Raw genomic sequence first — 23199 nt, 5'->3', positions numbered from 1 at the left:
GAGCAGACTTCCCTAAACCTCTCTTCAGATGCTGGCAAAATACCTTTGAAGTAGAATCTTGCCAGTGGAGTTAAGTATTTGGGATCTGGGGGAATTTTTCCTGTAAATCTGAACTCCCTTGGTCATTTAACGGTGACCCCTGAGAGCAGTTGAAGTTCTCTCCTCTTTACCTCTGAGAAGACTGACAGAAAAACAGTGCCCTCTAATGAATGTGGTGTGTGCCTGGAATCAGCTTCTCATCACAAGGTTGTTTTGTTTTGCCTTTTAAAATGCTTTCATTTTTAAAGGGTTTTAAAGTCCAAAATGAAACCTGCCAGTACTGCTGTGGTATGCAGCCCTGCATTTGCTATGATTTCAAACTAATCTTTCAAAAAAAGAGTGCCAAGGACTCACAGTTCTTAAATTGTCATTGCCTGCTAGCAGACTTTTACTTACAATAGATGAGTATTGTGCTCTGATTCAAAGGCTTGTCTCTTTTCAAGACTTAATAGGGATCAAAGGGGAAAGGCTATCAAAATTACCAGATGAGGACTTGTTATAGTTTAGTTTGGTGGTTTTCTCTGAAATACAAGAAAAAAATTAGATTTAACAGTGATTGCATTTTGTGTGTACATGTACAGTTTTGTATGCGCAGTCATTAGAAGTAAAAGACCATAAACACTGTGCATCAGTGTTTCTGTGTAAGGCAAGATAGATGCATATTGCAGAAAAAGGTGAAACAGTTCAAAAATTATTTTGAACTACAAATGAAACTAATCTTAGTTTGAGGAATTTAAAACTTATTTTTTCTTAGGAATGACAAGGAATCAAGATGTGATCAAAAATTTAAACACATTGTAAAGCAGATCTTGAATAATATCTTTCTTCTGTATGTAGGAAATATTGTATGGTTTTTTTGTATTAAACAGATACTAAGTTTATGAATCTTAATGAAAAACACTGAGGTTACTTAGAAGTCAGGCTTTTAAATTACAGACTGTCTGGTGATAGCAAGCCCAATGGCTCTGAGTTCTTCTTTAGTTTCTCCAATAAGCTAAGCAGCCTGTCTTTTTAATTCTAATACCATCTAATACTCGCTTCAAGATATGTTTGTTTAAGTAGGTCAAAATGCACTTTGGAAATAGAATATTTCTTTTGCTAACATTGCACCTATATCAGTGGTATGTCTAAAATCTCACTGGAGCTACAAGGGTAGCAAGTATCAACTTTGCTTGTATTTGAGATAAAAGAGTTTGTCTTTGACAAGCTCCTAAATGTGTGTGATGCTGCAGTCTCCTTATACAGTTCTAAAACATTTCCGTTCTAACACTAGTTTAATAAAGCAGAATTGCTCTTAATGTTATATTAATGTAATTATACACCAATTTTTTTTCTATAGATACATGAAATATGTTTGCAGACAAAATCTTACCCTTATTTCAGAGGTATTTCCATATGTATGTTCTGAAAACTAAGTATTAATCAAACTTTTCTTCCCTTCATATTATATTGTCAAATTTTAATACAGTCAATGGTATTTATGTTACTTTGTGTTACCATGAAATAGTAGAAATTGTTCAAATCCATCGGATTTTTAGGAGCAAATCAGCATGTGACATGTGGATCTAGGTACTGAAGACAGCTTAGGGTCAGATTCTTCCTTTGAAAGAAATAGCTAGTGAAGAGCTATGTTTGGAAATTAAAGGAGGGGGTGATGCAGGGGAGAAAACCTGGCTCTTTTGTTGCAGTGTCTGTTCACTTGTCAGTAAAGCATAACCCCATGAAGTCTATAAATTTGGGAGTTTGACAGGGTACAGGCTATATGCATTCTGTAAATTGCTTCAAGAATTCACATTTACATGTTTACTTTCAGCATTCAGGAACATAGTTGCAGTACTGCAAGAACAATAGGAAGCTTTGATGTAATTCACAGCGGTATTAGGAGAAAATAATTGTAAGTGATAACCATGTTATATGAGAGTAGCAGTGGATTTGAACAGGAAAAGAGTAATGCTCTTAGAGTGTTCAGAAGTTAATGTGTTACATAGGCAGGCACACCCTTTGGGCTTGCATTGAAGAGCTAAGTTGGTGAGAAAGAAAGAGAAGATTAATAAATAGATCCAAGTAAAACACACAAAGATTTGGAGTTAAGAGATATGAAATGTGAACTTCTGAGACAAAGCTGAAGCTTGCTGAGGAATGATGCTTAGGGATTTTCTTGCTAAAGTTTCAGTCCAAAAGACATTGAGAAGTCAGAATGGAAGAGGAAACTTGGAGCTAAGATCTTGAACACAGCAAACAAGTAAGATTACTTTGAAAAAAGCAGCAGCATATGGTTATGCTGAGCTAGAGAAAGGATGGACTAGTCTGAGATTACCTCTATGCTTTAAGCTATAACAACCTCAGTAGTAGTAATCAGATCAGAAGAGTGGAGAAAACCTAAGTAGGAGGTAGGTTAAAGTGAGGTTTTGGTCTAAGTATAACTCACCTCACAGTTCCTCCAGGATATGCAGTAGACTGGCCAACAGGCAGAGCACAGGGCTTGGATGCTGGGATGCATTTATATCATAATGTGCTAATTTTTAAATACTGGAATTGTGCAGTGTTAGTCAATTATTGTCAGGTAATTTTCTGAAATTAAGTTTAGCTTGTTCATTAAATTATGTACAAATGAAGTGTTTGGTTTTAGTGATCAATTTGCCATTTCTTTGCATTGCAGTCAGAAATTGGATTTGGAAAAATGGAAACCTATATCAAGTTAGAAAAGCTTGGAGAGGTACGTATAACTTTCTTTTGGAATGATGACAATATCCTATGTAAAATTTTGTGTAAGTTTAACTGATATTTTCCATATCCCTGAAAATACCTGTTGAATTTTCTTTTCCAGTAAACCAAGCATATTCAATATGTGTAACAATGTCACAACTACACAAATGTTTATGCACAAACAATAAGGGGAAAAAAAAGGCAGGAAAACTGTCAAAGCTGGGGAAGAACAAGACTCCACTAGCAAATATGCTGTGACCTTCTTCTGTTGGCTGGCTCTTTTTCCAGATAGACAAAATCATTCTGTTGATGGCAGTGCTGTGTGTTTGATGATAACACTTAGTCTGGCGTCCTCTTGCCATGACTTAGGTGTTGGAACATTCATTATGGATTAGAGACCAGTGCTTGCAAGGTGCTGTGTGCATGTTCAGGTAAAGAAGCCTGCAAGGGAAGTATATAACACTTGGAGGGGGCAGCAGCTTTCCGCCTCCAGTCAGCCTCTGACTTGCAGAGAAACAGTTTAATTCAAGAGGGGTCAAGTGTCATTCCTGCCCAGTTTGATTGAGGTTGACCAACGGGTTCGAAAAGGGAAAAGGAGCACTGAAATGGGATGCAGTAAACATTGAAGAAGGCAGCAGGGCTGGTCAGCATCTCTGCTGTGAATATGGTCCTCCATTTAAAACATTTTAATTTCCTGTTTTCAAATCTGAGCCTGCCTGATGGATCTTGAAGCCTATTCCTGTTGTCCTTCACTTGTTACCTGGGAGAAGAGGCTGACGCCCACTTGGCTGTAACCTCCTTTCAGGCATTTGTAGAGAGCAGTAAGGTCCCCTGGAACTTCCCTTTGTTCAAGCTAAACGCCCCCAGCTCCCTCAGCTTCTCCTCATAGGATCTGTGCTCCAGACCCTTCACCAGCCCCATTACCCTTCCCTGGACATTGCAGTGCTGGGCACAGGATTTGTTTGAGGTGTTGCCTCACAAGTACTGAGCACAACCACTTCCCAGGCCCTGCTGGCCACACTGTTGTTGACACAGGCTAGGGTGCCATTGGCCTTTTTGTCCACTGGGGCACGCGCTGGCTCATGTTCAGCTGCTGTCAGCCAACAGCCCCACATCTTTTTCTTCAGATCATCTTCCCAGTTGCTTCCACAAGCCCATAGCACTGCATGGGGTTGTTGTGACCCAAGTGCAGAACGTGGTGCTCAGTCTTGTTAAACCTCCTAAAATTGTAGTCAGCCCATGGATCCAATCTGTCCAGATCCTCTGCAGTCTTACAGTTCTGTAGCGAACTAGGGTAGTTTCTGTACCTTAGTTGCTTTTTCATGATATTTGCAGAGATTAGTTTTGCCTACTGTTTTGTCAGAACTTTTTGTCTTAATTTAATATGCCTCTAGAGTTTTATATCTGTTGTTGTCTAAAAATACATTATGAAGACAAGAAGCTATCCAAAGGAATTACATATTTTCTTTGAGGTTGTGGAAGAATATGTCTACAGCCTTTGGAAGCATAACTGCAGCATAGTGTAAAGATACCTGACCTAGGTATCTGTAGTCAGATGGAGACTTGGAGGAGTGTAAATGATCCCAGCAGTGAACTTAGTGAACTTAGTGCTACCTGATCCGACTTCTTTGGTAGCTCTGTGGTATTTAGGTTTCCATGTAATTTTCAGAGCTGTTAGGCATATACATCCCTTGCAGCTTCTGTGAGTTCAGTCCTGTGCTTAAAGGAATACTTCTGTACTTTTACATATGTCAAAATAATATAATGTAAAACTATTCATATCTAAAATGAAATCTATTAGATCCTCAGACAGAAGTTAATATTTACCTATTTAACTAATGTTTTGATAAAGGAAGAACTTGAAAAAATTCCCTTCTTTTCCCATTTTATAGGGTACTTATGCCACAGTTTATAAGGGGAGAAGTAAATTGACAGAGAATCTAGTAGCTCTGAAAGAAATCCGCCTGGAGCACGAAGAGGGAGCACCATGCACAGCCATAAGAGAAGGTGGTAACTTTCTTTTCTTAGTTGTTAGAATTTCCAATACTTCTGGATTTCTTTTTGACCAAAGCACCATCAGTACTTGGAAATACATAGGCTTCATGCGACATTAGTGAAATTGCTATTAGTATTAATGAGGAAAACTATAGTCCAGACATACTCAGAGTTTTGTTTCATATTTATTTACTTTATTGTGATCTCAAATGCAGTATTATAAGTGGATGATTAAATACTGAATTAGACTGCTGTTAGTGAGTAACTTTCAGGAACTCAGAATACATTTCATGGAATTACTTCTTTCTGAAATGTATGGTTTAAGAAATACAGGCTTGTTAATCAAGTGTATGTTTGTTGTTTTTATTAAATACCTTCTTTATTAACTTGATCTATGTGAGTTTTATGTTCTTAAAAATAGCCTTTTAATTAAAAAACCTCAGATAACTTATATGGATGATCTTAACTAGAAATTACATTTATTCCTCATGTGTTCTGCACTTACTTTGTTCTTCTTGTTCTCTTTTGCAGTGTCATTATTAAAAGATCTGAAACATGCAAATATTGTTACATTACATGATATTGTGCATACAGACAAGTCTTTGACTCTTGTTTTTGAATACTTGGTAAGTGTTTAAACAATTAGTAAGCTTTACATTTGATTTATTGTTTCTAAGAAACATAAACACAACAAAATGTTGTACTCTTTTTTTTAAATACTAGGACTGTTTGAGTTTTCTCCTGCATTTAAGTCATTCAGCTAAAAATGAGAACAGTGTATTCAGTTCTTAAATGGTTGTAAATTAGTAAATGTTATTGTGATCATTTTAGAGTTTTATTAATAGCAGATAGTGGTGGTCTGCCTGATCAAACTATCTACTTGTCCAAAATCATTACCTGTATAAAATGATAATCACACTATTGTTCCAATGATATTTTTCTGTTGTGACATAGCTGACTTTCAGTGTAATTGGAGAATATACCAAATCTATAAAATACTGTGCCTCACGTAGATGGAGGAGAAGGCAATGGCAAATAATGTTGACCAAGACAATACAGCTTGCTGGGAAAAGGGTATTTCTATCCTCTGGAAAACCGTGGGTATTTGTGTCCAGGCTTTTGGGGTTTTTATAATTTAATATCTTCTGCAGAAATCTCTTTTTTGAATGAATAATTTCAGTTCCAACAGTAACTCATATATATGTGATTTGTTGCACACAATTTTACTGAACCATGATGATGGTGTTTTGATAGGACAAGGACCTGAAGCAGTACATGGATGACTGTGGCAACATCATGAGTATGCACAATGTAAAGGTGAGTCTTTTTAGTGACAGTAGCCACCTTCCAGCTTTGTTCCAAGAATTTCAGAGAACTTTATAATCAGGAGCTAGACAGTTTAGTCTCTTTAAAAATAAAATAAGAAACGTAACTTCCTTTTTAGCCTGACGTAGCTACCTTTGACATCAGATGGTGCCTTTCTTTTAAGTGTTTAAAACATTAAAAAAATGAGATTATATAATTTCATGTTGTTTTCATTCTCTTTGAAGTTACATATCTAAAATTTTAAAATTACTAAAAATAATACATTCATAACTCTTTTGACTTCTTATCCTTCCATTATTTTATACTCATTTACTAAGTCTGTAGTTTGATATATCCTCAGATTTATATATGACTCTGAGGAAAATGTGGCTTTAATCATGAATGTGGTTTTGGGTGCCACTGCCCACCACACAAGTAAGAAATCAAAAGCATGTATTTAAGAAGAAGTAATTTTCATCTTTCCATTAGTAAGAAAATGGAAATAAAATTTTCCTTAGGACCTAATTTGCTTTTTCTTCTAGTTACAGCTGTGGCCAGATCAAGTGACTCAGTTTCCAATCTGGCCTGCTTTTTTTCCCACCGAGAACTAATTTCTTCTCTTACTACCTTTTGTAAAAATAGAATTAGTCTATGTTAGCCCTAAAAACACTAAATCTCTTGTGAAATATGGTATTAAACTAGAACTTTTAAATAAACTAAGTCAGGGTCAGGTGTTATTTCTTTTGTAAAAAGCAGGCTTTTATTTGGAAAACTGGCAGAACTCTTAGTGGTCTTTAATACTTAGGGCTTTACCAGCTTCCAAACACAGTACAGTACTGTCATGAAATGAGTGAAGTGATTTGGCACACAGGCTACATATTGATGACTGTTTGGTGAGCTTTCCCTTTCATTCTGTTGTCACATTACTGTAAGTGTCTCCAGGGAAAGACATCTGCCTATAACCTGCTCTATTGCTTCCTCTGAGAGTCTGCAAAGGGAACTTCTTTCATTTGTTTCCACTTCAGAGAAAAAAACAAAAATCATAATTGTACTTTTGTTTTTAATTATCTGCAAGTTAATAAGCAGTGCTTTAAGCTTTAAAAACTAAGGGAAAGCTGTAAGTGGGAATCTGACTCTTATAAGTACAGTTAGCAAACAAGTCAGAATCTGCTTTTGGTAATCTGAGCTAAAAGCAGAGGAATTGTTTTTCCTTGTTTGCCTATTGTTTAAGCTATGCTCAGAGAGCAAATTTATATGGTCAGTACCTTTGGCACTGGGAAACTAGAACAGCCGCTTAGCTGCAGTAGCTGTAGGTGCTTACCTTCTAATAACTGTGGTGGTTTGAGTCATCATTCATATTTGAGAGACCTCCCTAACATCACTTCCTCGCACTCCTCAGCTAATTTTAGGTTTTTGTGTTTTGACAAAAAGAAGGTATGTGTGATCTCTGCAGGTATTAGTGTTTTAACCAAAATTTTGAGCTAATACATGGTGTCCTGTGCATTTCTAAAAGGATCCCTGCCAACTGTGGTGAAGCTTCACAATTTCTGTAATCTGCTTTGCATTCTTGACTAATCCTTGCAGACCCAGTGTACATTAGGGAGGGCCATTTACTTCTATTGGAAGTTGTGTTAATAAACTTGGGACTGACTACCCCTGCAACAGTATGGGCCCGAGTAGATTAAACAAGACTTGTTGTTTCCCATTCTGCTCAGAAAGGAAAGCAAAGAGAAAGAAGTTAATCCAAATTCCTGGTTTTCTAGCACAGATGAATCCCATGTCAGCACACTGAGTACAGATGGATGCAACTACATCTGCTGTGTATTTGTCCAGTTTATGAAAAATAATTTGGTAGTGTCACTTGGTGCAAAAATAAATTGGTGTATTAGAATATGGTCATATAAAAACATGATTAATTTATCACATGATTAATTTGTCACATTGCTTTCTGTAATGCTTCCTATTTTTTTGTTGTACATTTGATTACCTATGCTGACTGAGTACTGCTGTGTGGTCAATGTCAGCAAAAGCTACCCAAAAGTCCCATGTTTGAGATCAGACCTTTATACATACCGAAACTGCAAAGTATTAATTCTTGATGCAGTGATACATTAAACTTGCTTGGCTGCCCACTGCTAAACATTTCTTTGCCCATACTACTTTTATATCTATATACATATGCACTGTTGATATGCATGACTGAAGTTGTTTGCTTGGCTTCCTTTTCCAAAGGATTAAAATAAACCTCTGTGTGTGTCAAGGTGAGGGGTTGAATGTAAATACCAGAGGCAGTTGGGCTGCGTTAATAATCCTCATTTACCCATTTCTTCATCTTCCCTTAGCTTGTGAATCTACATGTGTTTTTCCAGTAGTGTGCCAAGACATTCTTTGTGTAGTTCAGCACAGTTGGATGGAAACGCTGCTGAGCTGCATTTCCAGAAGGGGCTCTGTGGCCAAAGGCAACTTAAGTATATAGTCAGAGACAGTTATCTTTAAAGACATTAGTGTGGGGAAGAGCAGTGGTAAATACGTTAAAAATAAGCAGCCCTGTGTTTTTCTTCAGTTAAACAGAGCAAACTACTCTGAAAATCTTTGTTGTAAAGTATGATGTTAAGGCAGTGCATTAGCGTAAAATGATTTTAAATTTTTGAACAATAGTGATGATGTCCAGAATTTGCTCATAAGGAATTAACTCACTTTTTAGAGAAGTAATTTTGTCCCACTTACAGTACTTAACTCTCCAGTGCCAACTAGTCATGCCATGTGTAGATTACAATTTTTTGTCTAATTTATATAAATGTTTTCTTTTGTAGCTATTTTTATATCAGATTCTTCGTGGTTTGGCATACTGTCATAGGAGAAAGGTGTTACATCGAGATTTGAAGCCGCAAAATCTACTCATTAATGAGAAAGGAGAGCTGAAGCTTGCAGACTTTGGTATGGCCTGAAATTACTCTGTAATAACTATTCTTTTCTCTCAGCAAAGGAAAATAATTTTTCCTTAAAAGGAGAAATGAGTACATTGGGTCTGTAGTGAATTTGGGTGTTCTCAAATGGAAAATGAAAGTCAGCCTTTTACAGGGGATAAGTAATCGGTGTAATACCTCTATAGTTAACACTGTCACTCCAATTTGAAAGTAGTATTACAGCTTCCTGTGAAATTGATACTTAGTCAAATCCTTAAGGTGGAGCTCACCTTGCTTCTCCTAACACTCCACAGTCACTCTAAAGCAGGGTAACCATGACAGGAGAGAGGAAGGGTTTTTTTATGTGTTAAATTGTCAAGTGTTGCACTGTCACTGATACATCAAATGCCTTGGGATTTACAGTGGAGTGGGGCATCCATATTTCCCTGTTACCTTCTGTGTCTGGAAGATCCTTTGAAAGTTGTGCTCTGTGCCTCTGATTTTACCCCTTTTGTGTGAATGAAAGTTGCTCAGAAGATTGCATCTAACATGATAGACGTGAATTTTATTGAAGATATTGCTGTCAAATTGACAATGTTAGGATGGAAAAGCCCTGCTGATCCAAAATTGATTTGGTCTGCTTCCACCATTTAGTTAATGGTTTGTTGCCTTCTACCTTTTACAATGTAATTTTCCAGAAACAGGGCAGAAGGTTTTTGCAGCAAGGAGGTGTCTTATCAATCTAATGCTATTTAATGAAATTTAAAGGATTAGTCCAGGTTTTGATCTGTTTACCTTTCTTCTGTGCTTAAAAATGCTGACTGTAAGATTGCCATAAATACTAAAAGGCAATCATAATCTCTCTATTAGGGCCTTAAATAACATTAAGAGATGACAAGTATAATAATGATGGTATTTAGCAAGTATAAAAAGGTTCTAAAAATAGTTTGTCAATTTCATACAAAAAGGATTTAAGCAAGCTGTACATGACTCTTCATTTCCCTTTTTATCAAGGACTGGCAAGAGCAAAGTCTGTTCCTACAAAGACTTATTCCAATGAAGTTGTCACATTATGGTACAGACCACCTGATGTTCTCCTTGGATCTTCAGAGTATTCAACTCAAATTGACATGTGGTTTGTATAGTTTTGTCTAGTTCCAAGTTTTGTTTTGAGTCAAGAAAAAATGTGAACTTGGCTGTTAAATAAAACAAATATACAGGCTTTTGCATTTTCGTATTCGGGAAAAAATGCAAATCTGCTTCTCCTAATGACAGAGTAACATGGTATTTTACCATGAACTTTAATAAAATTCATTAACTCAACATCTGAAGAAAGAGGATATAATATAGCTGTGACACAGGTTTTGTTTAGTCTTTGACAGCACTTCTATTACTACAAATCTTTGTAAATATTTTAATAGTAGTGTGTGGCTAACAACCAGTAATTTGTTTTAATTGAAAAAAATCCTGACAGCCTTTACAGTCTGAAATTAAAACATTATTTCTGCTTTATCTTTTTCTCTGTCTTTATAAAGGGGTGTTGGATGCATATTTTTTGAAATGGCATCAGGAAGGCCTCTTTTTCCTGGTTCAACTGTTGAAGATGAACTGCACTTAATTTTCAGACTTCTTGGTAAATGGATACTTTCAGCAATGTTAATGTTAATGTACCATATTTGTATGAGAACTGTGGATCTTTATCTCAGAACAGTATTATATATTGCATTGTAATCAAGGTTATGAAAAATTATTCAGCTGACTGTACAGATGAGTTTGCACAACATAGGGCATATTGAATGGTTTTTTCCATTTCTCCTTTAAATTACAGGATTAAATGCTTTTTTATGTCAAAGTTGTTTGTTTACATTTTTTAAGCTGAATCTGTTGCTGATTCTAAATGCAGGAACTCCATGTCAAGAAACATGGCCAGGCATTTCTTCCAGCGATGAATTTAGAAACTACAACTTTCCTAAGTATAAACCACAACCTTTCATCAGCCATGCACCAAGGTACTTTGTGTTTTATTAATAGAAAATATGCATCCCTGTGGCTTTGCATATTCCTAAGTGGGAATGCATTTTTGTGTACAGTCTGCCACTGAATGGTGTAAAACTATTCATCAGTTCTGTTATTTTGGGCAGATGATAATGCACAGCAGAACCTGGTACTATGTGATTACCTTCTCTAATATCATTCTCAGTACCACAGCTACTTAATGACCTGTGGAACTATAGACTCCAATTAATAATGTCTCCATAGCAGGAGAATTCACACAGCATTTCCTAAAGAACACAAATTCTCTTCTGGTCATATACTAGACCCAGGCAGTTTGTTAAAATGGTTTCCTTGAGCAGTTTCTTGTAATTATTTTAAAACCATAAAAAGGAAGGTGAAGGGTCTGTGCAGTTATTATAAATAAATTTAATAACAAAGACACTAGTTGTCTACCTTGAAGAAGATCTAACATTGTTTCCCTCTAGTAAATGAGTAGTATTAATCTTAAAATAAATCATTTTAAATATTCAAATAAATGATCCAGGTCAACATAGTAAATGACAATCCAAACTAAGGATTTGTGTGTCTCCAGTGTTTTCCAAATAGTCGTCTTCTGAGATACTAGGAGTCATATGTATTCACATTAAGATGAATTAATGTTGTTTAGGTGAACACATTTCCATGTTTAGATATAATTTTCACGTTTGATATCATTTAATTAATTCAGTTCCCCTGTAGTTTTACTTTTGTAAATACAATTCAATAACTGTCCTAATTTTAAAAAATATCTTTATTTTTAGGCTAGACACGGAAGGAATTGAATTGATAGCGAAGTTCCTTCAAGTAAGATGTGTTTTGTGGCTTTACTTTATAAAAGCTCAAGTTTTGAGTTCTAATATGTTACATACAAAATGTATTAGAAGCCAAAGTATTTAGTTCTGTCTCAAAATGGAATGTGCAGCTGAGTCTGTAGTGGATGACAGATTGAGAAGAAGTCTGTAGTGTGACAATTAATTGATGCTTGCTTTTTTTCCCACCGAGAACTAATTTCTTCTCTTACTGCCTTTTGTAAAAATAGAATTAGTCTATGTTAGCCCTAAAAACACTAAATCTCTTGTGAAATATGGTATTAAACTAGAACTTTTAAATACAAATGCTAAATTTCTTTAATGATTAACTGAGCTTAGTACTAGAGAAGGAGTTACTAAGGTGTAATGTTACTCTGATGTTGTAACTGTATTCAAAAGCTGAAGTAGTATGTAGATTTAGTCTTTGAATCTGTATTAAAAATGAGTTGGAAGCAAGATGGAAGGACAACTCCTGCATCTTTGAGTAGATGCAGCACTGTAACTTATTTGTGTGCAGCTTTTTAAACATCTGCATCCTTGCCTAGAATTGCACAGATGCCAAGCAGGAGGTACCTAATCATTGTACCATCTGTAAATAAAGATTAGGTGTAGTTTTGACCTGTATCCATTTACAGAAGTTGTTTTTACTATTTTAACAATCTTGTTACATGTTGACAGTACTGATTTTGATAAACCATTAGATAGTCATGTGTGAAATGAAAGTAATGAAAAAAAGTTGTCCTAGTGAATTATGGGAAATGTGGAGCAGATAGAACTCTTTCTCTCTTTGATGAATCACTTGATGCAAAGAGATTTTTAATGGAAACCAACATACTTGTATGCTTTTATATTACTAGTATGAATCAAAGAAGAGAATTTCAGCAGAAGAGGCCATGAAACATGCGTACTTCAGAAATCTCGGAACAAGAATACACACTCTGCCTGAAAGTAAGACGAGTAGTAAAGTAGCAGAGTATTGTTAAGATAGCACATTAAAGCTAAGTACATTGTGTGAGGACAAACCCTCTTAACGTATTAAAGAAGTCTGATATCTAGTGAGTTAATTATTTGTGAATTGGAAATTTTTTTAATCTAAACTATAAAATTAAGAATATAATTTTGGTCAATAAAACATAGTTTTATATTTGTATATTAATTAATTTCTTTGTTACATTCCAGGTGTTTCAATATTCAGTCTAAAAGAGATTCAATTGCAAAAAGACCCTGGCTTTCGAAATTCCACTTACCCAGAGACCGGTATGGAAAGCTTTATATTTTCTTATGCTTGCTAAAAGAATGCTCTGCCAGAAGCATTTGGAATTGAAAAATGCTTTGTTAAATTGGTTTGTGTGAATCTACTGAAAAAAAAAAATCCAGAATAATATACTGACATTCCTGTAGAGACACATAAGCTAAATGCACAGAAAGACAGAAAGATGTGAGTTTTACTAGGGCTGGGCAGGGACTGTGCAGGTAAGAGCATTTTGGAGTTTCAAACCAGTACTGTATGGGGGTTAGAGGTGTCAAAGTGAAAAACCAATGCAGTGAGTGCAATTAAAAGAAAGATGCTGATGCTGATTGAAGCACAAGGGGTGTCGCCTTGAAGAAGGATGAAGATCCGGGTAATAACCTAATACTGTATTGTGCAAATGCTTCGGTTTCTTACCATGGCCCGTGTTGTGTTGCAGGACATGGGAAGAACAGAAGGCAGAGCATGCTTTTCTAAAGGGGGCAGTGCAGAGTCAAGCCCAAGCCTATCCTGTTGATCAAGGACTCGGATCCAAAGGCAGTGCTTTCTGTTGGTGGACTTGGAATCGCAGTTTGTCTACACTGTCCTCTTAACAGTGGAGTCTTTTTATTTCCAACCTGCAAATTATGTTTTTATATTTGTTGTCACAGTGTGACAATTTTTTGTACAGTTGGTTTTAAGGTCTCCTCTGCCACTAGAGCCAGTAGGTTACAGCTGTTGATGTAACTGTAGCTGCAATTTTTGTGCAGGACTGAGAAACACAGTGCATTATTTATTGCGGAATCATTGCTGCTAAATAACTACTGTCTGTATAGTTAACACAACAGTTCCATGCCTGAAGAAGTTGCAATGGCTTTATAATACGTGAATGCATCTGTTTCTCTTGATAAAATGTTCTACTGCTGCGGGGTTTTTTTGTATTTCTTAAACTGCAGTGTTTCCTGGAATGTAAGCATAGCTTTGCTTGGCTATAGGTGAGCCATCTTTAATGCTCTAAGTTCTTGGCACTTAATTCCTTATTTAACATTGGAAGTATGTGTTGAAATAGTTGAAAAATTATAATGCATATTATGTTTTTGAAAAGCACATGGTGTGAAGGTTGATTCAAACAAGTGAAAAGTAACTTTGATTTGCTCTCAGATCCTATGTTAGTTATTGATAAATTAGAGCATGGAGGCTGGACGTTTTGTCAGGCTTATTCCAGCATAACATATTTGCACATTGTTGTGCATATGGGGCCTGCAGAAACAATAACTTTTTTACCTTGTTTTTAACTTAGAAATACAAATAGTAAAAGGACAATTCATATATGTTGGACCCTGGCTTACTTATCATTACAGAGGAACAGAACAACTAATTAGACAAATAGGGGAATAATGTCACACTTTTCCCACTTTGTTCCTCTCCCATTTGTGCATTATTCACTTGAAATCAACTGGAAAGATGCAAGTTTGTACTTGAGAAGAACTCGCTACGCTACAGAGCTTTTACAATGGGAACTTAGAGAGTTTTTCAGATCTTAGATGTTACCTGTTTTCCAGAGATAGTAAACATATTACTACTATGCTTATGCATCTCAGTGAGTATCATAAGTACACCCTTGGTGATGGTTACAGTATTTTTAAGCATTTGTGTTCACCTTTATGAACCTATTTGTTTAGTGCATCTTAAAGAGGCTGTAAATCTTTATTGGTATATTTTGAAATGGTCATGTAAATCTTTGGCTGGTATATCATGAAAATAGTCATAGGTAACTTAATTTTTCCTGACATTCACTGTAAAACATTCAGGGGTCCTACCATTTCTGTTCAGGAAATCTTGTAGTTTATTGTTATTTAACAGTATTAAGTGAATTTTTGTATATTTCATTTTAACTTTATTTGTGAATAGTGATTGTGGCATGTTTGGGGGTGTTTTATTAATATTTCATTGATACTAGTAAATTTGAATTGGGATTTTTTTTTTTAATTTTATTTTCTGGAAGAGAGAAATTAATGTGTAATGGTGACTATTGGACCACTACTGCTTTTCAGCATTTGTAAACCGGTTTTACGTTAAATCCTGTAGACCTAACAAACTGCTGTTATTTCTAACTGACCGACCTGTATTAATATTGTACTTTTGAAAGTATAAATATTATGTGGAATTCTTTGGTTTTGTTTTGAAATTTATAATAACAAAAGCCCTGTGTTGTTAAAAATACAGACTAAGTGAACTTGCGGTTCTTGGGGCATTGTTGGCAGCGTTTAGCGAGGTCCGTGTGTTGTGGGAGCCCCCAGGGTCACCTTTGGCTGCTCCTTTAGTTCCTTCAGTGCAGTGGCAGTGGGAGTGACATGGCTCATCCGTGGCTAAGGCTGCTCAGGACCTTCTCAGCAGCATGGTCCAGTCTCCCTGAGCCAGCCCTGCGTGTCACACGGCCTGGGAGCGTAACATGAGGCTCAGAGACAGATGGGGCTCCCCTGATCCCAGTGCGAGCACTATGGGTGTGGCAGAGGCACATTTGGCACTGATAAAAAAACCTTGTCCTGAAATAGTTGTTATATATATTTTTATAGTTGCTATGGATCTGATCTAGATTTTATACTGATGAACTTTGTAGGAAATACGTTGTAGACGTGACAGTGTTGAAGAAAAAGGTGTCAGGAAAATATCCTTTTATACAGAAGTAGTGAAGGTAGACTAAATGTTCACTGTGGATAAATGTGGGATTTAGCATTTCTAGAACAGTAGTGCTTCATAGGTCATAAAAGAACAAGTAATAATGTGACAGAAATGAGTAAAGGACTTCAAGGTTTACCTGGTAAAATGAAGTGCATTAATAAACTTAGAAAGGGATCAGCTGCAGCTAACAAAAGGATGTTCCATTTTAAGTAGGAATTCAGCTTTTTTGTTACAGATTAAAAGATCTTCCATAAAATTAAAGTTGTCTGTTTATAAAGAAATTTTTTCTAAGGACCTACAAGTGAATCTGTGTTCTTCATTAGGAGGTAGCTAAGAACATGTTTAAGAATCTTGGCATCTGTTGTCAAGCCAGTTTGGGGCTTTTTAAAATTGTCTGTTACTGAAGTTCCTGCATCAGCAGAGACAGTTCTGTGGCAGTTGTCTGTTTGGGGCAGTAGTCAGCAAGTCTGAAGTTGCTGGGCATCTCTGACATTCTTTCTATGGAATTCTGTGCTCTGCCTCCCGTCTGGCAAAGTCAGGTACTACAGACTTGGTTTCACTGTCCCCAAAAACTGCAGAAGTGTTGGCCTTTTTGGGAGAAGACCTCAGGATGTCAAAAACCAAGCAGAGTGTCGCTAAAAATGGATGACTTTCAGTGTTTGGTGTCACCACCTTTGCTTGTCGATGAGTGATCAGTTAATGAGGAATGGCCTGCATGTCGTGGCTGATTTTAGGTAGTTATCTTTAGGAGATAACTGGTGTGTCCCACCTAGCCCAGGGTAGGGCTGGCAAGGTGTGGGTGTAGGTCTGTGTCAGAGTCAGGTGGGCTGGAAGCCAGGACAGACGCAGGTGCTGGTGATGTGGTTGCATTCACATGCAGGTGTAAGGTTGAAGGGGAAAAAGGGTGGGTGGAAGATGAGAATTGACAGGACAGGGTGGGAGATGGAAGGGGCAAACCAACAGCTCAGCAATGCTCTAGTGGAACATGCTTCTCAACATGGCTGTGTTATTTTTGTGCTGCTTTACCACAGCATTAAGTAGCCAGAGTGTATCCCTGAACTGGGCAATAAAAGTTAAAATAAACAATTATTAAAGAATCAACATACTTTGTATTTGCAAATCATTTAAAAACCTGCAAGGTAGCTTTCTTTGGGCTGCTTGCTTGTTATTTGTGCATGAGTTTTTCAGTATAATAAAGGTTCATTGTTTCTGTTCTGCAATGTTAAACTGGAATTAAGATTAAAAATGCATTCTGTTATTGAGGACAAAATATATGAAAGGTATGTTGTAAATATCCACAGGCTAAGTATCATAAACCCAGGAAATACTCAGAATTAAGGTCAGACTTTAAAGAAATCCAAACAAATCAGGGTATGGAAATACAGAGCTACAGCACATGATGATACTGTAGAGAAATCAGAATTTACCTTGTCTGTGACATGATCATTTTGTCTGATGAGCAGAGTTGAAGTATCATGCACCTTGTTAGCACATTTCAGAGATGTTGGCTTTAAAACAAATGTAACATCTCTATGAAATGCCTTAATTTTGGGAAGGAACTTGAATGCTTACTTTATGCAGTTCAGGGGTTTTTCTATTTTCAGAGATTGGTCTGTTAAAGATTTAATGCTGTTATTTGGCCTTTGTGTACATCGTGTATGTCAACAGTATCCAGTACCAATTTGGGAGACTGGCAAGATAACAAATACAATTATGAAACATAAGGGAAGTACGTAGCAGTTGGAACATTGTAGGTCAGCTCTGACTGCACAGGTGGGATGATCGTGGAAAGTATAAAAGCCAAGCAGGTACATGGGCTGTGGACTTTCTACCATGTACTTTTCATCTGTGGAGTTCAGCTGCACAAAAATCATAGTCCCATTCTCAGCCATAGTGGGATCCTGTTTTCAGAACTGGGATTACAGTTCATAGATTGGTTTTTTAATCTCTTGTAAGTGACTTTCACTGGTCAGTCCTTCTCTGAGTAAAATTGATGGCAGCAGAAAACCTGAACAATTTCTCATTATTTTTGCATGTTTTCTAAAATCCCTTAACTCTAAGTTCTGTAACTTTAGAGCAAACTTAAACTGTGAATGCACACATACACACGTGCTACTGTGGTAACGAACTGCTTAATTTATTGTGCTGGCTGCATCCTTCAAGCTCACTCAAGGAGCAGGCCTGCCTGAGTGCATCACTTTCACGGTCCTCCTAATGAAATATGAGTCTTACTTGGCTCAGACACCCTGCCTTGAAATACATTTTTCCCCAGAGAGCTGTGAAGTTCCTTCATTTGTTGCAGTGGAATCTTTCTGCTGATGGAATTACCATGGCTATGGATTGCTAACCAGGGAAACTGCTCTTCCCTGTCTCTTCTCCAACATGCTCCTGTAGAGCACCTCCCTCCAGGCCTTGCATGGTAGTGTCTGCACTGTCACCTGCCCCTCCTCTTTCACACCCTGAGCTTGTTTTTCAGACTGTTTTTCCCTTTCTTTCTTTCTTGTTATTTGATTTGCAGGAAGGGGGTAGCTGGCCTGAAGCCGTGTTAGGAACAATTAAGTTTACATTTATACATATGTACTTCTTGCAGAGTGAATGTGAACTGATGGGAGTCTTTCACAAAAGAACTCCAGCACATCCTAGAATCCTCTCTCCAAGGATGCTTTCTTCAAATACCAGCCTCTGTCCAAGGCAGACCAAGATGGTGATTGCTCCAGAATCCTTGCTTGAGGATCATTCTGCTTTTTTCATTTAAATAAATTCATACTGCTTCTCACTCATGCTGTCAGCCTCTTTGCCCTCAAGGAATAGGTTTGTACTCCATCTGTGCAGAGCACTCACACATTAATTGGTAAGAGCACTTACAGTTTGGGGCTAAAACAGATTTTAAAAGTTGTAGTTTTCTGAGAACTTTGGATGGTTATGCTTAAATCTGAGGCCTCTGTTTCTTTATCCTACAGGATATACAGTCAGTCTTAAGATCGGAAGGGAATAGAAATGCCCCTACATAAAAGACTACCTGTACTTACTGTGCCTTTTCTAAATTAATTTGCATGTCATGATGGCTTCTGAAGATGTTTCCCATCAGCACGAGATCACACAACCTTTTAATGCAGAGGGTTGTTCTGTTAAAATTAACTCTGTGGTCTCGTTGGAAAGGACCGCCTTCCCTTTAAACAGAAACCTTATTGACAGTTCTTCACTTCTTTGATAGGTATTTCCAGATGGGTAATGAGCCTGTCTGATGAGGCCAGTTTTAGACAAAACAAATTGTTCTTTCTTTACATCATGGATGTGTGTCAGGTCTTTTGCTATAGTTTATCACCTATCACTGTTATCCCCACACTGGAAGTTTTCTTTAGAACTGAAGCGGCTTACCTGTGCCAGGGCCATAGGTGTGCACAAGCTCTTGGCAAAGCTGCCCTGCAGCTGTGGCCCTTCTGGAGGATACTTGCTTTCCTGAAGAAACAAAGGTGCAGGTAAGCCAAACATACCCTAATTGTGCACCCAGCCTGTATAGTAACTGGGAACTTCTTATATTGCTGAAGCACGAATAAAGTGCAAATCTTGTAATAAATCCCCCAAGTATCATCAAATTGCAATTACTACCAAGAATACTGAAAAGAGAGTAATTCCCATTTTGTTCCCCAGGATTGTTGGCCTGGAGCTCTCCCTGCCAGAAATATTGACACTTCCACAGTATTTATTTAAAAACATTTATTTGATTTTCCTCTACAGTTAAAAAGGTAACTGTTAATAAAATTCAGTAGATTACCAATAGAATATTTTCTTCAAAGCACAAGGCATAACAGTCAAGTGTTTCATATAAGTTTTAGACTTGAGAGGCTGGACTCTATTTGTATAAGTACTTCCCAATAGCAAAAATTTTTATTCCACATTATTGACTGATTTAGAAGGCAGATTTTAACAGCCTATTTATTTCAGCTGAAAAGACAACTTACAGAAGATGTGTTCTCTTGCTATTTTTATTCTCTCAAAGATGAGAAGACAGCACTTCTTCCCATTTTCTGTCTTGCATTGTTGTATTGGATTTTCTCAGATCCTTTCCAATAATTTTTTGAAATAGAAATTTGTCCCAAAATTTTTCTGCTATCTTTAAAAAAAATCCAAAATCATTTAAGGGCTGGAGGGTGGGAGGGAAGCTATGATGTGTTGAGCCTTTTGAGAAGAAAAAAAATCCGCCTTATTAATAGTAAAACTTTGGAAGAAATAAAATAACGGGAATCTGGGTACTTCTAAGAATCTCTTCTCTGTCACACGCTCCCTCCTCTCATGGTCATCTGGTTTTTTGCAGTGTAATATTCCATACTAGTATGTTTTCATCTTTTTATACTCATAGTGAGAAATACTGTCTAGATGTTGGGTTCTCCTGTTAGCTACAGTGGCACATACAAGACAAGTCTCTATGCTGCTGTTCATGCCTTACAGGTGTAAGTAGATATTCGTGGGTTTTTAAAAATGAGGCAAAGTCAGCTCCCTATGTGAAATAATTGCCTGTCTGTAACTTGTTGAAAAATATTCCATGTACCTGGGAGGAGTGCATTGGAAGATAAATGTCCAGTCTGCAAGCCCTTTTGATTTATCTCCACTAACCTTGTCAATCACATCAGTTACATGCTGCCCTTTCTTCCAATCTATTCTGATTTTACTTGGTATAAAATTTGCATTCACTCATAAATTTTGTGTAGGTTCATCTTCTCTTTTTGACTCAGTGGGGTGGCACATCTTGAGCTCTTGAAACGCTGAGTCGAGCAAATGACATCCCAAGTGCTTCATTTGTTCTCCTCGAGTTTGGCATTCAATTGCTGTCTTTATCAGCTGGTATCTACATGGCTACAGCAGGTTTTTATCACTGCAGGTGGAACTGTCAAATAGTTTTTGGTTGTGCAACACAGGAGCCTGAGGAAAATTCCTGCTGTCTTTTGTCAACTACCTCTGCCCCAAAAATGGCTTTTCAACATGAGAACTGCATTAATAAAATGTTTATTTAGCACCTTTCAGGTTGAAGGATCCAAAAGCACTTTACACATAACTACACACATCATCACTGAAATGCATCCAAGCAGAAAATCAGCAGACAACTCACTGCATACATTTCAAAAAGAATAGACCATGGCCAGCTGCTCAGCCAGAAAGCAAAGTTGAAGTTTGAATGACCTGTCACAAAACAGGGATTGGATTTGGGGTTGGCTTTTAAGGTCTCATCTGAAAAACCGACACAGTAAAGCTGCATTCAAGCCAATTTAGCCACATCAGGAAACTGAAAATTTGCATCAACCCTGCCAGGATTAAGAGTCTGTGGTGCCAGGGAGTCTGGCTTAATCCTAACCTGACATTTAGATGACTAAACCATCCCCTCAAGGTAGAGGACATACCCAGTAAATTCAAGTTGCAAGTATATAATAGCACAGTGCTGTTTTTTTTCATCCAGAATTCAGCTGTTGATACATAAATATCCCACATGTAGAGTCTCTGCCTCTTTGCAAGCACCAGGCATCAGTTTACGGACCTGTAACTTTTCCAGCTTTGGGGGAAGGGGAAATGTGACCTCCAGAGCTTGAGTAACTACAATAGTCTTTCCAGGGAAGTAGTAGAAGGCACTTGGCACAGCTGAACAAAGCACCTGAAAATTATCGGGAATTATCCTCATTCTTTGGGAGGACAAAGATTACCTGCACTCTTTCCAGACGTACTGTTGACAGTCCATAAGAAATATAGGCCACATAAATTCTGAGCAATGTCTCCTTTTCTACAGAAGTACTCTTAAAGGTTGGAAACCTCTCGTGAACATACATAGCCCAGTTCCTCCTTGTTGCAATTTGACAGAAGAACTTGGGCATAAATATATAAATGTGGCTTTGTTACTCTGAACTACATCTCCTCCTGGCTGTAGCAAGGATTATATTTTCCACTTCAGCAAAGGAAAATTATAAGGCTATTTTTATACAATTTGAAAGCACTTAATACAAAGGTACATTAATACACTGCATTGTATGGCCCATCTGTGGAGAAAATACTGAAATACTACCATAGGGCTGTTCAATACTAGTTTCTTTCTTCCAAATTTTATCTTAATACTAGAAAATATATAAATCATTTACATGACTTTATGCAAAAGAAGGCACAGCCGGTTATAGTTTACACAAGCGCAATGCATAATATGCAGAAAAAGGGATTAAAAAGAAGCTTCACATCCCTAATAGATACATTGTTGCAATCCATTAAGAAAAGTACTTCATCCACAACAGAAGTGTTCAACACTTGAGAGCTATGATATAAAAAAATTATAATTCATTTAATGCATAACAGATTTATATATATTTTTATATATAAACACTGTTGAAAAATGCTAACATAATAAAAGTAGATGATCCATGTAATGAAAAGTGCAAACCAAAGTAATAAAGGGTTTCACAATGTCCTTCTCATGACACAGGAAAAACTAGCCCATAGGAATGAAGTGTTAAATCCACCAATACATCCTTGGTGTGATGAGGCATCATCAGGATTTCTGAGCGTTTGGAGAAAGCAGTATTGGTGAAGAGGCTCTGTCCAGACTGGGGAGTGGCACTGGTATGTGACCATTTAGCAGAGTTGGAAACTGTAAGAGGCCAAAAGGTAGAAATTACTGTTCATCTCAAAACACCCAGCCCAAGAAGCACATGGATTTAGCATTAGCAACTGGCTCCAGATGGTTTCAAGAGGTGTGATGTTTATACAGCAAGACATCTACCAATCGCCTGCCTCAGCCATTAGGAATACAAGATAGAGGACAAAACCTGAATCATTTGTAATGCATGAGGATATAAAAATATGTTACTGGCTATTTTTTATATAAAACTTCACATAATACATTTATCATCACCCTGAAAAAGTGAACACTACAGAGCAATCTCTGCCATCCATTCTGTTTCCAAAAATATTTTTTCAGTCTACACATTGCTAATTATAAGACATCCTTTCTGTCTTTTTTTTTTTTTTTTTTTCCAGGAAAGAATTTGGCAAAAGTGAAAGTTTAGATGTAGTTTTAGGGCAGAAAAAGTACAACTGGAGACACGAAGTTTGGGGAAAATTACTCTCAAGTAATTACAGTTTCTGTATTCACTCAGAAACGACAAACTAGCTACACCATTCAGCATGCGAAGCAGAACGTATAGTCATTGATTGTCACCTGCTGCTTCAGAAGTGCTGTGCAAAAAACGTATCCAATACAGAAGCTGTAGATTCCTAGTTCATGGCGGCATTGTGACTGCACCTTGCCTGCAGGGTGGGTATTGACTAATTCTTAACATGTGACCTGAGAAAAAGTAAAGCAAGTAGGTGGAATAAACTTGCTGCAGCATGAGGCTGGAATTATCCCAGTGGTAGATACTGATCTGGCCTCAAGGCCCAGCTCCATGGGCTGTGCTGGATTTCTGTTGGCTTGAGGGAGACAGAGCTGTGAACAGCTTCAAGCATCTAGTATATTTTTACC

At 37.1% G+C, this 23199-nt stretch overlaps 2 protein-coding genes across 14 annotated transcripts in view; one reads left to right on the top strand and one right to left on the bottom strand.

Annotated features, from left to right (window-relative positions):
- CDK17 (cyclin dependent kinase 17) overlaps positions 1 to 18480 on the top strand; it is a 91336-nt gene extending 72856 nt beyond the window's left edge. For 7 of the 9 annotated variants that reach the window (XM_085568230.1, XM_085568228.1, XM_021527956.4 and 4 more), the window contains 12 exons: positions 2699 to 2755; positions 4638 to 4752; positions 5272 to 5366; positions 5995 to 6057; positions 8859 to 8982; positions 9966 to 10086; positions 10487 to 10584; positions 10855 to 10960; positions 11747 to 11789; positions 12652 to 12742; positions 12974 to 13051; positions 13483 to 16805. In XM_085568230.1, the coding sequence (XP_085424356.1) occupies positions 2699 to 2755; positions 4638 to 4752; positions 5272 to 5366; positions 5995 to 6057; positions 8859 to 8982; positions 9966 to 10086; positions 10487 to 10584; positions 10855 to 10960; positions 11747 to 11789; positions 12652 to 12742; positions 12974 to 13051; positions 13483 to 13520 (1029 nt within the window). In that variant the 3' untranslated portion in view covers positions 13521 to 16805. Of the gene's footprint in view, positions 1 to 2698; positions 2756 to 4637; positions 4753 to 5271; positions 5367 to 5994; positions 6058 to 8858; positions 8983 to 9965; positions 10087 to 10486; positions 10585 to 10854; positions 10961 to 11746; positions 11790 to 12651; positions 12743 to 12973; positions 13052 to 13482; positions 16806 to 18294 lie in introns of those variants that run through there. The other 2 variants (XM_085568231.1, XM_085568229.1) reach the window with 1 other exon arrangement.
- A 926-nt stretch (positions 18481 to 19406) lies between these two features.
- ELK3 (ETS transcription factor ELK3) overlaps positions 19407 to 23199 on the bottom strand; it is a 36796-nt gene continuing 33003 nt past the window's right edge. For 2 of the 5 annotated variants that reach the window (XR_014951755.1, XM_085568234.1), the window contains exon 5: positions 19407 to 23022. Coding sequence is in view for 2 of the 5 variants with exons in the window: in XM_085568234.1 (XP_085424360.1) it covers positions 23011 to 23022 (12 nt within the window). In the remaining 3 variants the exon portion in view is untranslated. The remainder of the gene's footprint in view (positions 23023 to 23199) is intronic. The other 3 variants (XR_014951753.1, XM_021527959.4, XR_014951756.1) reach the window with 3 other exon arrangements.

This window comes from Lonchura striata, chromosome 1A (assembly GCF_050655825.1).
Source record: "Lonchura striata isolate lonStrDom1 chromosome 1A, ASM5065582v1, whole genome shotgun sequence".
NCBI lineage: Eukaryota > Metazoa > Chordata > Aves > Passeriformes > Estrildidae > Lonchura > Lonchura striata.
The sequence above is the reverse complement of the archived record's forward strand: the minus strand, read 5'-3'. Positions and strand labels throughout refer to the sequence as shown.